Consider the following 17,084-nt stretch of genomic DNA (forward strand, 5'->3'; position numbering starts at 1 on the left):
TCCTGCCCTGCATTATTCATGTAGGGCTTGACGCTAGCCTGCCTTGCGCTCACGTTTTCTTAGCCCTGCTCTGGCCTGGCCTCTGGCCCCTCATCCAAAGCCTCACCTTGGCCTGCCCTGCCCTAGGTGCCCTCACTGCCACCACTCACTAAGCACTGTTTTAAATTAAACAGAAATGTCCTCATTGAAGGGAACATGGCCTTTATTTTAGTAAATTAAACGTACAGATAATAAATAACAACGGCACCTCAAAGAAGCACTAACTTCCTTTTCGGAAACAGATTGGAAATTGCTTTCTCCAGTCCTACAAATGATATTAAATTTTTCTCAAGGAGTTGACTTTTCCCTGACCCATGGATATTTTCATCCGCTGAGTATGCGTATACACAATTCATTAAGCCCAGTCTATCAATACGGATTTACCCATGTAAACAAATACATTTACCCAAACACACGCACATCAAGAATTTTAAAAATTGTGGTTTCAATAAAGTATTTTACTAAATAAGGTTTAACAACGTGGCTATGAATTCATGTATTTTAAGCCAACTGATTCTACTTAATATGAACCTTTTGAGCTATCTTGGCAGTCATCCTAAATAATGTTAACTGTTCTTCATTCAGTATATGTTTAAAGATTTTTCCTATTGTAATTTAATTATTTTTAACCACATCACTGTGTTCTCCTGTGAGGTACAGGGTAACAATTAATTTGCTTTCATAGACAGACCCATTCTGAATAAGAATGAGGCCCTGACTCATTCCTCTCCTTAAACTATGCAATTTCAAGTGTCCTCTTTAGTTCCCATCCTCAATAAATAAAATTCTTCATGTTCCAAGTGGTAAAATTTTCATCCAATTCAAGATTTAATAATCACATTAGAATAAAATGGAACTTCCCGTTGATACAATATCCCAAAGAAGTTCTGAGGAGAAAACTGAGAGAAACAAAAACTCATAAAACAAGTTAAATTATGTTTCGTTTCCAACATTGAAAATCTATTATTTCTAAAAATTCTCCTTTCCCCACCTTCACGTCAAAATCACCTCTGACGTTAAAAACATTTTACTTTTACTGAAACCTAAGTCTTTATTACCCCAATACACACTCACGCATACAGCCCACCCCTTAATCAGCATATTCTTAAATGAGAGGCTAGGCTAATTGGAATGCTAGCTGGAGAACAGATGGGGCACTGATGTTGAGACTCTCTCTTAATTTATTGTCCTGGGGTTTTCCTAATTACCCACTTAACTGGCACAGCCACACCGCTTTGAAATAATAATGTACAGCTAATTATCACTGATTTAAGCTTGCTAATAGCTTACTCTTACCAGCTAAGTTCAAGCAATCAAGCAGAGAGCAGGAAATGCCATAGGGAAAGCACTCTGCCTGGGCTGGTTTAGACAGCTATGAGGACAATGTCCTTTACAGCTGTGTTGACTAGGTTTCTGCCCCAAACTAAGGCTAAATCGTGATGCTTTGCTAGATGTTTAAAGCCTTTTCCTTGCCTTTCTCAACTTTCGGAGACCTTTGTAACTGGTATGTATCAATCACTCCAAGTCTCCAATCAGCTCGTTACCATCATGCTACATACATGGGAAAAACTGGGTAGACTGAATACGTACATCTCCAAAATGTGATTAAAATAACAATAAACTATAGTTTAGCTCCTTTTTCCAGACTCTATCTACAAGTTTAGCACAACCCTTTGATCCAGAGACAGATTTTAATATGTAAATTTCCTTCTTCAAATTTTACAAATAGGAGAAGAAGCCAATGCGTTCAACAGAAAGGTTCCCTATGAATTCAGAAAAAGTGGGAGAAAAAACACAAAAAAGAAGGAACTTAGGAATATATAGAGAAATATCTATATTTATGATAGGAGACTATACTTCTGCCTTAGTTTACACTTATTCTGCATCTATTTTAGGAACTTCTTCAGACATCTCTAGGTCAGATTTCCTAGAGGCAGTGTCTGACACAGCAATGTGGACGCAGGTGACTCACTGAGGGGTGCTCGTAAGAGAGAGGTAGTGAGGGAAGCCAGATAGAATGGGGAGGAAGAAGTTAAGCAGTGATGTTGTCTCATCTGCAGGCAGATTCCACAAGGAGTGCTGCAGTGTGAATGTCACCACATACCTGGTCCTATCACCTTGAGCAAGGGGCGAGCCCCGTAGGCTCCTGTGTCAGTCAGTCATTGCCTGCAGGCTGCCACCGATGGGGTGAGGTAGGTGGGAGTTTACCCCCCTCACCCATGTGGATGAGATGGTGTTATAGCTACTCTCCAGGATGGGCCCCAGTAATCTTTCCCTTCCTGCCTCCGTGTAGTCCCCCTCCACACTGAATAGAACTGACTTATATAACTTTTAGGATATTGCAAAAGTGACAGTGTGGGACTTCGGAGGCTGGATCATTATAGGAAACTACAGCTTCTCCCTTGCTTTCTCTCGGATTGCTTACACTGAGGGAAACCGGCCACAATGTGGTGAGAAAACTCAAGCAGTCCTATGGAGAGGTCATTGTGACAAGAAACCAAGGCCTCCTGCCAACAGCCATGTGAGTGAGCTATCTTGGAAGATGATACTCCAGCTCCACTAAAGCCGTCAAATGACTATGGCCCCAGTTGACTTCTTGACAGCAATCTCCCCAAGACCCTGAGCCAAAACCCCACAGCTAAGCAGCTCCCAAATTCCTGATCCACAGAAAGTTACATAATAAATGCTTATTTTTGCTTTAAGCCACTAAGTTTTGGAATGATTTGTTAGGTAGCAATAGATAATAAACACAGAAGGCTCCTATCTGTTGAGGTCAATTCCCCAGATAATAAGGCAGCTGTGCGTGAGCAGCCAGGACACAGCAACCGAGAAGCAGACAAAATGCACAGGTAAAGGGATGCAAGCAGGGCGCCAGCAACGTCAACTACCTTAGTTACCTTTCACATTAAATGTTTCCATTAAACCCTTCATACACCTTAATACAGTGTCATGCCATGAACTTAATTATGACTTGGACATTTACAGTTTTAAAAAATGTATCTGGCAACACCTTGAAATTCTAGGCCTAGTGAAAATATTCTTCAAAAGTGAAGATATGTTCAGACAAACAATAGCTGAGAAAACTCATCCCTAGTAATAAGCAATGAAAGATGTACTAAGGCTAAAGCAAAGATTCTAGATGAACACACAGAAATAAATTTTTTAAAGTACCAGAAAGAATAAAATAGGTAATTATAGGTAAATATTGACTACTTAAAGACAACAATAACAGTAATGTCTTGGGGGTTGCTAAAATGTTGGTAGAAGTAAGATTTGTTGACAAAAATAGCACAAAAGCTAGGAAGAGAGTAATAGAGTGAAACTGTTTTGAGGTACTTATATTGTTCAATAAAGTGGTAAAACTTTTAATTTAAAGTAGATGGTAAAAAATTTAAAGTGCATATTTTAATCTCTATGATAGCCATTGAGAATACTGAAGAAACACAAATCTAAAAAGCTTTGAAGATAAAAAAATAATAAATACCAGCTAAACTCAAAAGAAGGCAAGAAAGGAGGAATAAAAAAAATGGTATAAAGGGATAACAAAGAACAAGATGGTAGCCTTAAACCCAACTACTATTTCAGTATATCATATATCACTGTAAAACACTGTAGAACCAACCTAAAATTGAGTCATTTATGTCAAGGACAAAATGAAGATGGTCAACGTAGGTGCATGAAGGAAACTTAACCTAACCTTACAGGAATTTACAGCTCTTCTCAGAAATTGCCGGAGGACACCAGCCAATCCCCAAACACCAAGTCTGCCCATGCCATCTCTGGACTTCCTATTCTCCTAACTCAGCTACCCTGACCCAAATAAGAAAGAAGACCAGTAGCCAAACAATTACCTGAAAAAGTCAAATAACTTCCATATTTATACCATAAAAATCCCTTAGTCTGTGAGCAAATCAGAACTCACTACTCCCATAGCCTTGAGTTTCCCAGTTTGCAGGTTGAAATCCTTGCAATAAACTCATCTTTCTGTTTTTTTTTTAATTCAGTAGAGTTTGGTTTTTGAACCATGCACTAGACATTCCAATTAAAAAACAAAAACTGATTAATCACCTCTTAATAAATATTGTTGGTTACCCCTGCCAAAGATCAAATTATTTATGTCAGCAATGGTTATATAAACCTCAAAAGACTTGTTTGAATAAAGGAAACTATATAAACTTAACTCTTACTCTGCCACAAAGACCTGAAAATATGTATGTTTTAAATCAGGTGCCATAAATCTACCATAATTTAAAACAGAAATTTTTATAAGCTATACCATAAAGAAATTAAATCTAAAGTAAATTATGACAAAATAATTTTTAAAGACTATGACTTATTTATATGTTAAAACGGTTTAAAGTTTTAGTAAATAGAACAGTGTTTCTTTTTCATTATATAGTAAGACAGTGTCAGAGACACTGATGCATTTTACAACTAGAGCAACTATACTGGATATGAGCAAGAGTTTCTCTTGGATACATCCTTAAAAGGTAGACTGTAGTGCGTAGAGTATATGAGTTTTACCAGGTACAGCAAGCCTCTTGCCAGAATAGCTGTACCAGTGCACCATGTGATCATCCACAGAGAAAACCCAGTCCCATGAACAGACTGACCATTAGAAACAGAGTACAAAAGAGTAGCCACATATAGCATTATAAACATATCTTTGTCTGAATCGATCTTTGTATTCAATATAACCCTAATCAAAACTCAAGAGATTATAACATGTATTTGAAAAAATAATTCTACAAACATCTAAGAGAATTTTGAGAAACAGTAGGTAAAGGGTCTAACAAGATTTAAGAAAATCTTTAAGAGCAAAAGAGAAAAAAGAAAAAAAAAAAAACCAAAACCCAGTAAACAGAGCAATTTCAGAGAGAGCTTATAAACAGGCCAGTGTATCTATCTAAGGGAACTTGGAATGAGTATGAAGCAAAAAAAAAAAAAAAAAAAAAAAAGACGGATTGTTTTAGAGCAACCCTTGAAATCTGCCTCAGAATTTGGAAAATTTAAGTTGGAACTTTACCTCATATATAACATATATAAAGATATAGTCTCTACATATATTAACAATGTGAGAAACAAAACTATAATGCTAGTGAAAAAGAACAGTAGACTATCTAATGAAAAAGAATGAAATGAAATGAATGAAATGAAATGAAATGAAATGAAAAAGAATAGTAGACTATCCTTTTGAATTGACGCAAGCGAGAAATTTTTAAACATGAAAACATTTTATAAACTCAATTTCTGTTTAACAAAGATCATCTTTAGTTACACATCAACTCACTTATTTACATTTAACTGAACTATCATCTTAGATAGAAAATGTTTGCAAAATCTAAAACTGACAAACAACATATAGAACATAAAAAGAAACTCTTACAAATGGTTAAATTTAAAAAGGAATCTAGTAGGAAACTAAGCTCACAGAAAAAAAGGAAACAAGAGAAAACAAAATTTTAGGAAATAAAAATTTTAAAACTGTATTAGTTTGTATTAGTTAACTTATAACTATTATTAAACTATATTAGTTAATAAATTGATTAGAGTGATAAGAAAATAGCTCACCCATCAAATAAGAGATCTGAATTAACAAAAATATAAAGTACAAGAAAAATGTCACTTTATTTGCCGCACAAAGAACTCTCAGTCTCTCACCTAGTTCCTAATCCCAGCTTCTGAGTACCTTCACTATACTAAGGCTGGGTTCTCTTGAGAAAGATCCCTGAACAAGCCCAACAATTACGTAGCATAAAGCTTTCTTCCCATCTTTCCTTAAGGGTCCTGTGGCCCTTTTGCCTCCCAGCAATAGAGACCAGCTCTCAGTTAACTTCAATCCTAAAGACCCAAAATGCCATTCTACTCGGTCTAAATGGGGCTCATAGAGGTCAAACTGAAATGGAGCAGGACCCTATGATCCCTGCCCCCCCATGTCCTCAGTCTGGCTTTTGTCTGTGAAAAACCTTTGGGCAAAGAATAAGTTTAGGGCTTCCCTGGTGGTGCAGTGGTTGAGAGTCCGCCTGCCGATGCAGGGGACACGGGTTCGTGCCCTGGCCCGGGAAGATCCCACATGCCGCAGAGTGGCTGGGCCCGTGAGCCATGGCCACTGAGCCTGCGCGTCCGGAGCCTGTGCTCCGCAATGGGAGAGGCCACAACAGTGAGAGGCCCACGTACCGCAAAAAAAAAAAAAAGAAGTTTAATCAGAGAAGTGAGAAAATGCAGAAACAAAGGAAAACAGTCCAACAAGACTAAATAGTATAGTTTAGTCATTAAGCATAGTTAAGGACCTTTAGTTCCTTTTCATGGGCTATAGATCATATTCTGAGTGGTATCCTGTGAGCTGTTTTGTAGATATTGACACACTCACCAGGTGGAAGAGATGAACTACATGAGGACCAGGCTGTAGCCATGACATAAGCTGCCATCATTCCGAGAACTGGCCTCAAAGAAATGGGAACAAACCAACCCTGGAACTGAAGATTAATGGTACTTAAAACAATCAAGATGACGCTGGTCAGACCACTTTCAAGATGACTGTCAGAGCTGACCGTGCTGTTTCTGCATGTAGTCCCCTCCCTCCATCTACAAAAGCTCTTGCCCACTGATTGTCAGTGCCGGGGTGGGGGGGCAGTTGGCCTTTGGACAGGATTCCACCCTCCCCCCCATTGCCAGCATCCAAAATAAAGCAAGCTTTCCTTTCCACCAACCTTGCCTCTTTATTGACTTTTGAGTGGCGAGCTGCTGGACCCCACTTTCAGTTACAAAATGAAAATTAAATTTTAGGCTCAGTCTGTCTCACACTGGGCCCAATGAATCCACAGAAGTGTGTCTGTTTCACGCTTCTCAGTATGTCTTTGGAAGAGACATACACATCCCTTGCACAATCCCCACAATGGTTCCTCAACTCATGGAGTGGGGGCCAAATTGAAATCCCTAAAACTACCTCTTGTACAAAAAACAGCAAAACAAGAGACTATCACAGCTGTTTTGGTTCTGGTACCAATTCCAGTATGTGGAGAGGCAGTGAGGGTCCCCATACCAACAAAAAGCAATTTTCCCACAGCAGCAGCGTATCTAAAAATCCAATTCAATTCTGACACTATCTACCCAGAGAGAGCGTCAGATTCCACAGGTTAATGGTTCAGTCCTACAAGACTGTGTCCCACCCCCTCCAACACACACACACACTTCAGGTGCCCGTCTCAAGTCCAGGTTGTTACTTGTACTTCTGACCAGTTGGCTATAAATCACACGTTCCCACTACCCACTCCCCCCTCGAGTTTGACTAATTTGCTAGAGCCGCTCACAGAACCCAGAGAAATGTTTTACTTACTAGGTCAACAGTTTATTGTAAAAGGATATAACTCCGGAACAGCCAGATGGAAGAGCTGCGCAGGGCAAGGCACTGGAGGATGGAGCACACAGCTTCCGTGCCCTCTCCAGGCACGCCACTCGCCCTGCACCTCCACACGCTCAGCAACACCGACGCTCTACAAACCATCGGGGGTTTTATGGAGGCTTCATTACACAGGTGGGATTGATTAACTCATGGCCACCGTCGATTGAGTCAACCTGTGGCCCCTCGCCCCTCACTGGAGATTAGGAGGTGGGACTGAAAGTTCCAGCCTTTTAACCACATGTTTGGCTCTCCAGGCAGCCAGCCCAATCCTTAGGTGGGACCCAAAAGTCACCTCATTAACATAACAAAAGACACCGTTCTTCTCTCATCACTTAGGAAAATCCAAGGGTTTTAGGAGTCTATGCCACGAATGGTGTCAAAGAACAAATACATATTTCTTACTATAAATCACACTATCACAATATCCCTGGGAATTGCTGAGTTTAGGGTCATCATCAGACACAAAAATTGTAGTGGTGGTGATCTTAACACTTCACCATTGACCTCACTTGTTTGGCTGGTCTATGCACAGGGGGTAGACACAGATAATGGTTGGATTATCATAACCTGAGTCAGAGGGTGACTCCAATTACATACTCCTTTGTATGTGGTGTCTGCTAGAGCAAATCAATACATGTCCTGCCACCTGCTATGCAGCTAATGACTTGACAAATGCTTTTCTCTCTTTACCAATTAGTAAGGACAATTAGAAACGTTTCACTTTCAGCTGGCAAGAACCCCTTCACTGTTAGACCTCAAGGCAATTCTCCCACTCCATGACAGACAGGAGCCATGATCATCTAGACATCCTATAGGACGCCACGCTAATAATCAAATATTGATCACATTATGCTAGATAACTTAGTCTGAATGATTCTGGTGGGGAAAAATATTGACATTTTGAGTGCTTGACAATTCAGCAGGGTTTGTAAATGTCTAGTAGTCTGAATCTGATTGGGATATTCTTTTCATGCAAAAGACAAATTTCACCACTTAAGAGGACCTAAAGCACAGGCAGAAGCACAGAGCTTTTGGGATCCCTTTGCATCTTAGCGAAAACATATTACACACATATTACAACATACTGTGTTGCTACAACCCATTTATAAAGTAGCATGCACCAAGGTACTCTGACATTCAGTCCAGATGACCCAGTTCATCTATGCAATGGTGACTGAAGTACTGGTGGCAAATAAAGATGCTCTGCAGAGACTCCAGAAAGCCCCATAAGAAGAATCACAGTATAGACACCAAGGGTTTTAGAGCAAAGTCAGTTATTTTTTTACTGAACACTATTTTTGTTTGTTTGGTTGGCTGGTCCATCTGTCATTCAGTAGGTCAGTCAGCTGGTTGGTTTACAACTTGCCTCTGGCAGAACCTGCACACTTGACCATAAACCAGCAAATGATTCTGCAACCTGAGATGCCCATGAGGAAACAAGTACTGTCTGACCTGCCAGGCTATAAGATTGGGCTTGTATAGAAGCAATATAACATCAAGTGGACGTGATCGATTAGAAATCAGGCTTAAGCAGGTGGGAAAAGGACAAGTAAGATACATGGAAATTAGCCCAGACTCACTAAGCACCTATTCCTGCTACATTGCCCCACCTACTTAAATCAAAATTTATGACCTCGTGGGGAAAGATAAGTTGATGAAGGATAAATAAAATTCAGGTTATAAAAGGAAAATCGAAATAGTATTGCTAAGAGAGCTTTCTGAAACGGAGCTGGGAGTCCACTGAGGAAGTGTGACTTACATACATCTGGACCTGGATGGAATCTGACTTTGACCACTTACTGTCTTAATGCAGGCACTCAGAACACCTGCCCAATGATACTTATCGGATACTTACCACAAATAACTCGTGACAGCCTATCTACTTATTGAACCCTTACCCTAAAATAGCCCTTAAGAATAAATATGTCCTTTCTTGTATCAGAGTCAATCATAATTCTTGCCAGACAACTTTAACAACCCTGTGGCTTTTATCTGTATAAGCCCCTGACTCTTTCCTCTGCTCCAACACCCTTTTAGTTTCACCCAAATCTCTCTCCTGAATTGCAATTCCTAATAGCCCAAATAAACTCTTACTTGCACCCTTCTGCACCGCTTGGATGACAAAGTCTACTTTACGATAGGAAAGGATAGATAAAATTCAGGTCTACTTTATGGATAGGTCTGCACAATATATAGGCATCAAGAGGAAATATACTGCCACAGAAATTAAGCTCCATTCAGGAATGGCAATAAAAAAATGTGTAAAAGTGAAATGCTTAAGCTGGCTCAAGTGCAGGACCTCTGGTTGTTCACCTTGCGTGGCATGAGATTGGCCAGTGATGAGCCTACCCTGATTCATGGGAAATGGTTAATGGTGGCTGACCAGTCAAGGGCATAGAAATAATGAGTTTGCAAGATTGGTGACATGGAGGTCTATTCAATGGCCAGGATAGATACTTATAAAACTTTCCACTCAGATAAGCCCCTCATTGCTCCTGAGCCATTCTGTAACATTTCACCTGCATGGTCTTAGTTTCGCAAGGGAATAAACCATGTTAAGTACCGGGTTTTGTTTTGGTTTTCCAGCAACTAGGTTGTTTTGGTGGTGAAACTGACATGATCTTTAGGAACGTAATATCTTCCTTAGCTGGGTTTTATTATAAGAACCATCATAGCCAAAGCATACTGATTTCTCAAATGCAAGAAATAACTACTGATCACTATAGATGTTTAAATTGAAAAAAACATAAAAACACAGCTATTTTACTTGCAAACAATGTGCTAATTGTTTTCAGCTGTAGCACATAGCCAGTAATAGCTCAGTTCTTTACCCCGTGCTAATAACCCAACTGAGGAGAGAATGGGGCAATTAAGAGCACTATCTCAAAAGGAAACAGATTTTACATTATAGAGAGTAAAGTATGTAAAATACTGAATTCTCCATAAGGTATTTTTAGAAATAATTATTTGAATTAATAAACACAGAATTCTGAATTTCAGGTCAATTCAAAAATACCTACTGAGAATCTAGTATTTGCCATTGTACTGGTCAACTGAATACCAAAATAAATAAATAATAGTTTCCTCCAGTATTAAAAAGTTTTTAGTTTAATCACCAATTCTCAAGCAACCGGACACTAATGAAGGCTTTAACAATTAATTTAACAATTAATCACGGGCACAGTGGTAGAAATGTGAGTTAATGCTTATCATTTTGAATCGAAAGATTATAATTTTCAGCATTCCAGGTAAAAGGTATGGACACTTTACATTTTTTAACAGGTACTTAACATTCAGTAATACTTATCACATCATTTACATGAATACTCTCTCTGTGTTCCATTCTGTCCAATATAGTAGCTATTAGCTACATGTAAAATTTTGACTAAAACTAATTAAAATTATGTAACGTTAAAAATTCAATCCTCAGTCACACTAGCTACATTTAAAAATTTTTTATTTTATTGTGGTAAGAACACTTACCATGAGATCTACCCTCTTAATAAATTCTGAAGTGTACAATGCAATATTGTTGACTACAGGGAGGGGGAAATGAAAAGTTACTCTTCAAGGGGCATAGTTTCAGTTAAGCAAGATGACTGAGTGTTACAGATTGCTGTAAAACATTGTACACTAGCCACATTTGAAGTGCACATGATCATATGTATGTAAGGCCTGCCATATTGTGTCATAAAAAATGTTCCCTTATCACAGAAAGGTTTTTTGGTCTCCTGAGTTGAACTTATCTTCCTAATTAACAGAATAGGAGGAAGCACTGAATTTTAAAGGTAATTAATGTTGATCCTTTGTTTCTTCAATAGTGTATTTTGTTCTACTTAATTCTTAATTCAACCCCTGCAGAATAGAATACATTCTATTCTGCTGTAAAATTAATAGCTTACTTTCTTTTCTCTTTCTGGTTGTAAAACAAATGTCTTACTTTCTTCTGTTGGCAAGTGTCTCTTCCCCATTTCTTATAAAGATCTTCATTCCATGCTTCTCTTTGCTCCCATCAAAAGAACAACGGGGGCTTTGTGTGGGTGTTCTGATTGGACGGCCACAAATCTTATTTACCTTTTAAATAGAAAATATTAAAGACAGTTAGAAAGCATGCTCCAGCCTTTCTGAGGATGTAATGTTCACTAGAGTCCAAAACAATAACATATTCTTATTTATAGCACACTAATAACCTTTAAGACATACAATGTTTGTTAATTTTTAAAATAAAGGGAATCAAATTATCTGTATAAAATGGCAGCCATAATAAATTGATGCTATACACATTTATACAGTTTGCATGTATGCAAGTGCAAAATACACGAATAAAAAGATATATGCAAAATCAGAGAACTACATTAATAAACTAGCCTGCTTGTATAAATAAAACTAATCAAAGTAGATATTATTTATGGTTTATAACCATATGTATGACTAATTACTTACTTGTACTAATTTTTTTTAATAAAATAATTTGCTATTGAATATGTGGTCCATTTCTATATGAGTTCTAAGGGTCATTTTCTTCTTAAAATGCTTTCTTAGAAATGGCAATAAATATTTTTATATAAGATCTCATTTTGTAATAGTTGTATATCTTTTTCCTCAATCTGGTTTGATTTCAAGGGTGTTATTTATGGTCTCTTTTTTAAAAATTATTTATAGAATTGAAAATTTTAATTTTTAATACTACTTATCTAGTAAAGATCTTCATATGTAATTATCATTGAAAATTAAGGAATTAATTGGACACATTACCATGTAAAGCATCAAAAAAGATTCACAAGATAACTTATACATTTAAAAAGGCATAGTCATATAATTAAAAATACATAAAAGCATTGCCTGAGAATCAGGAGACTTTGGTTCCTGTCCTAATATTTCCTTCTTAATTGCTGAGATCTTGAAAACAGTGGCAGAACTTTTTAAAACTTGATTCTCTTATATGTAAAATGAAGAACTTAGAAAAAATTATTCCAAAGTTCCCTTAAAGTTCTAAATTTTTTAAAATTTTCCATGAATGAGCATTACAGGAATTATGCATCAACTCATTTATTTAAACCATAATTATTTTGTTCCAATATTTGCAAAGAACATGTATTAGATGCTATAGGACATAAAAGATTAGAAACTGAATTTTCCCCAAAAGAGCTGACAATTTAGAAGGAAAGAAAAAACAATCCCCCCAAACATCAAAACGCACATGCACCTTAAGAAAAGGCCTGGCCCACACCAGGCTCCAGCCCACCCTGCCAATGTGACAGCCCCAGAGAACGCTGGGAAAGGCCCTGGCCCACGCTCACTTCAGCTCCAGTCCTCCTGCCAAAGCCACTGGGCACACACAGTCAGCATAGGGATACTCCCAGACAAGGACATACCTTCAAGAGCAGGAGAGGTAATTGCTTCATCTAATTTATAGAGACAAACAACAGAAGGCAAACTTTAATGAAATGGAGATAAGTAATTTACTTGATAGAATGTCCGAAGTACCAGTCCTAAAAAAGCTCACTGAACTCAGGAGAAGTCTATAGGAACATAGAATTTTAACAAAGAATTTGAAAATGTAAAACAAATCTTATATATATGAAATATATATATTTATATATATGAACCTCATGGTAACCAAAAACCAAAAACCTACAATAGATACACAAAAAAACAAAGGAAGCCAAAAGTAATACTAAAGAAAATCATCAAACCACAAGGGCAGAGACTAAAAGAAGAAAAGAACAGAGAAGAACTACAAATACCTCCAGAAAAGAATGAACAAAATGGCAATAAGTACATACCTATAATAATCACTTTAAATATAAATGGATTAAATGCCCTAATCAAAAGACATAAGGTGGTTAAATGAATAAAAATAACAAGACCCATCCATATATTGCTTACAAGATATTAACTTCAATGCTGAAGACACACACGGACTGAAAGCGAGAGGATGGAAAAAGGTATTCCACGCAAACGGAAACAAAAAGAAAGCTTTGGTAGCAATACCCATATTAGACAAAACAGACTTGAAAACAAAGTCTAGAGCAAAAGACAAAATAGGACATTACATAATGATGAAAGAGTCAATCCAAGAAGAATTCTTAAACATGTATGAACCTAACATAGGCATACCTATATACATAAAGAAAATATTAACAAACATAAAGGGAGAAAATGACAGTGATACAAAAGTAGGGGACTTTAATACCCTACCTGCAGCAATGGACATATAATCTGGACAGAAAATCAGTATAGAAACATTGCCCTTAAATGACACATTAGACTTGATGGACTTAACAGATATCTACAGGACATTCCATCCCAAAACAGCAGAATACATATTCTTTTCAAGTGCATATGGAACATTCCCCAGGATAGATCACATGCTAGGCCACAAAACAAGTCTCAATTAATTGAAGAAGATTGAAATCATATCAAGCATCTTTTCTGACCACAAAGATATGAAACTAGATATCAGTTACAGGGAGAAAACTGGAAAAAACAACAACACATGGAGAGTAAACAACATGCTACTATAAAACCAATGTGTCAATGAAGAAATAAAAAAATACCTTGAGACTAATTAAAATAAAGACACAACTTTCCAAAATCCATGGGATGTGGTAAAAGCAGTCCTAAGAGGGATTTATAGTGATACAAGCCTATCTCAGGAAACAAGAAAAATGCCAAAGGAGCAATCTAACTTGACACCTAAAAGCAGTAGTAAAAGAAGAACAAAGACCAAAGATAGCAGAAGGAAGGAAATGGTAAAGATCAGAGTAGAAATAAATGAAATAGAGAACAAAAAAAGAGGAAGAAAAGATCAATGAAGCTAAGAGCTGTTTTTTTGAAAATATAAATGAACTTGATAAACCCTTAGCTAGACTCATAAAAAAAAAAAAGGAGAGAGCGCCCAAATAAATAAAATTAGAAATGAAGAAGTTAAAACTGACATCCCAGAAATACATAATATCATAAGAGAATACTACAAACAATTATAAGCCAAAATTTGGACAATGTAGAAGAAATGGATAAATTCCTAGATACATACAGTCTTCCAAGACTGAAACTGGAAGAAACAGAAAATCTGTACAGACCCAATAATAGTAATTAAATTAAATCAGCAATCAAAAAACTTCCAGCAAACAAAAGTCCAGAACCATATAGCTTCATAGGGGAATTCTACTAAGCATTTAAAGAAGAGTTAATACCTATTCTTCTCAAATTATTCTGAAAAACTAAAGAGGAAGGAATACTTCCAAACTCAGTCTACAAGGTCAGCACTACCCTGATACCAAGACCAGCCAGAGATATTACAAAAAAAGAAAATTACAGGCTAATATCCCCGATAAACATGGAGGCAAAAATCCTCAAAAAATATTAACAAACTGAATTCAACAATATAAAAGGATCATAGATCATGAGCAAGTGGGATTTATTGCAGGATGCAAGGATAGTTCAATATCCACAAATCAATTAACAAAAGGAAGGGCAAAAAATCACATGATCATCTCGACAGACACAGAAAAAGCATTTGACAAAATTCAACATCCATTCATTATAAAAACATTCAACAAAGTTGGTATACAGGGAACAAGCTTCAAAATAATAAAGGCCGTTTATGAGAAACACACAGCTAACATCATACTCAACAGTGAAAAGCTAAAATCTTTTCCTCTAAGATCAGCAACAAGACCAGGATTCTCACTCTTCTCACTTTTATTTAATAAAATATTGGAAGTCCTAGTGACAGCAATCAGACAACAAAAAGAAATAAAAGGCATTCAAATTGAAAGAGAAGAAGTAAAACTATCACTATTTGCAGATGACATGATAATATATATAGCAAACCCTAAAGACTCCACCAGAAAACTACCAGAACTAATAAATGAATTCAGTAAAGTCACAGGATATAAAATAAATATACAGAAATTTGTTGTATTCCTATACACTTATAATGAACTATCATAAAGAGAAATCAGTAAAAAAAATTCCACTTACAATGGCATTAAAAAGAATAAAATACCCAGGAATAAATTTAACCAAAAAGGTGAACCACCTGTACTCTGAAAACTATAAGACACTGATGAAAGAAATTGAAGACAACACAAATAAATGGAAAGATATTGTGTGTTCATGGATTAGAAGAATCAGGTTTATTAAATACACAAATATTTACAATTGCCAAGATATGGAAGCAACCTAAATAAGTGTCCATCAACTGATGAATGGCTAAATAAGATATGGTAAATAGAATTGATCCTTGAACAATGTGGGAGTTAGGGGCACCAACCCCATACAGTCAAAAATCCACATATAACTTTATAGTCCACTCTGTGTATCCACAGATCCACATCCATGAATTCAACCAACTGCAGATAGTGTGGCACTGTAGTACATATTTATCAAAGAAAAAATCCACATATAAGTGTACCTCTTCAAACCCACATTGTTCAAGGATCAACTGTATATACAATGGAATATTATACAGCCATTAAAAAAGAATGAAATCTTGCCACTTGCAACAACATGGATGGACCTGGAGGGTATTATGCTAAGTGAAATAAGTCAGACAGAGAAAGACAAATACTATGTTTTCACTTATATGTGAAATATAAGAAAAAACAAATAAACAAATATAACTAAATAGGAACAGACTCAGATATAGAGAACAAGCTAGTGGCTGCCAGAGGGGAGGCAGGTGGTGGGGGGGAATGGTCAGATTAGATGGAGGGGATTCAGAGGTACAAACTATCATTTATAAAATATAGGTCACAGGGATGTAATGTAGAGCACAGGGAATATGGTCGATAATATTATAATAACTTTTCATGGTGTATAATCTATAAAAATATTGAATCATTATATTGTACACCTGAAACTAATATAATAAGTCAACTCTACTTCAATAAAAAAAGAAAAAGAAGTAACACTGTGACATGTAGAAAATGAACAGATTAACTCTGTTTGGGGTGCTTAGGGAAGAGCTTCAGTACGTAATGTCTAAATGGCAGATTAAAAGATAAACTAGGGGTTTGCCAGGTAGACAAAGCAGGAAATTTCCAGGAGAGAGTAGAAAGGCAAAGAGGTGTAAACAACTTAACATGTTTCATAGAACAAAATGTACATAGTGAAAGAAAGCAGTATAGCAAAAGGTAAGACATAAAAAAATGCCATGATATATATATATGGTGATGGATGTTAACCAGACATTGTGGTAATCATTTCACAACATATACAAACATCTAATCATTATGTTGTACACCTGAAACTAATATAATGTCATAGATCAATTATATCGCAATTCTTTAAAAATGCCTTAATATGTCTTGGATATCAAGCTAAAGAACTTGCTTAAGCAAATGGAAAGCAGGCAAAAGCTTCCATGTTGGAAAATGGTTGCTTAACGATTTCCACAAGAGAAAAATCTTCATAAGAGCAGTTTGCAGGGAGGGAGACGAAAGGTCCTCCAGTAGAGCACTAGAGAAATGCTGGGGCCCAAAGTCAGCAGAAGAAGTGGTGAAAGAAGCAGACGATATAGAGGTAGACAGGATGGAGAGATAGTAGCTTGGAGACTGATTAGAAATATAATGTTTTCTGAACAAAGAATAATGGTGGAAGGCAGAGGGAAAATCTTGAGAGATATAAGTGCAAG

The 17,084-nt window shown here is 36.8% G+C and overlaps 1 protein-coding gene across 1 annotated transcript in view; it reads right to left on the reverse strand.

Moving 5' to 3' along the window:
* The window catches only part of GPC5 (glypican 5), a 1,374,119-nt gene that overhangs the window by 1,081,158 nt on the left and 275,877 nt on the right, over positions 1-17,084 (reverse strand). The window contains exon 4 of the mRNA XM_027116005.1: positions 11,382-11,515. Within this exon, the coding sequence (XP_026971806.1) occupies positions 11,382-11,515 (134 nt within the window). The remainder of the gene's footprint in view (positions 1-11,381; positions 11,516-17,084) is intronic.

The sequence above is a fragment of the Aethalodelphis obliquidens genome, unplaced genomic scaffold (genome assembly GCF_003676395.1).
Source record: "Aethalodelphis obliquidens isolate GAN/ISIS:26980383/991018 unplaced genomic scaffold, ASM367639v1 scaffold15, whole genome shotgun sequence".
Classification (NCBI taxonomy): domain Eukaryota; kingdom Metazoa; phylum Chordata; class Mammalia; order Artiodactyla; family Delphinidae; genus Aethalodelphis; species Aethalodelphis obliquidens.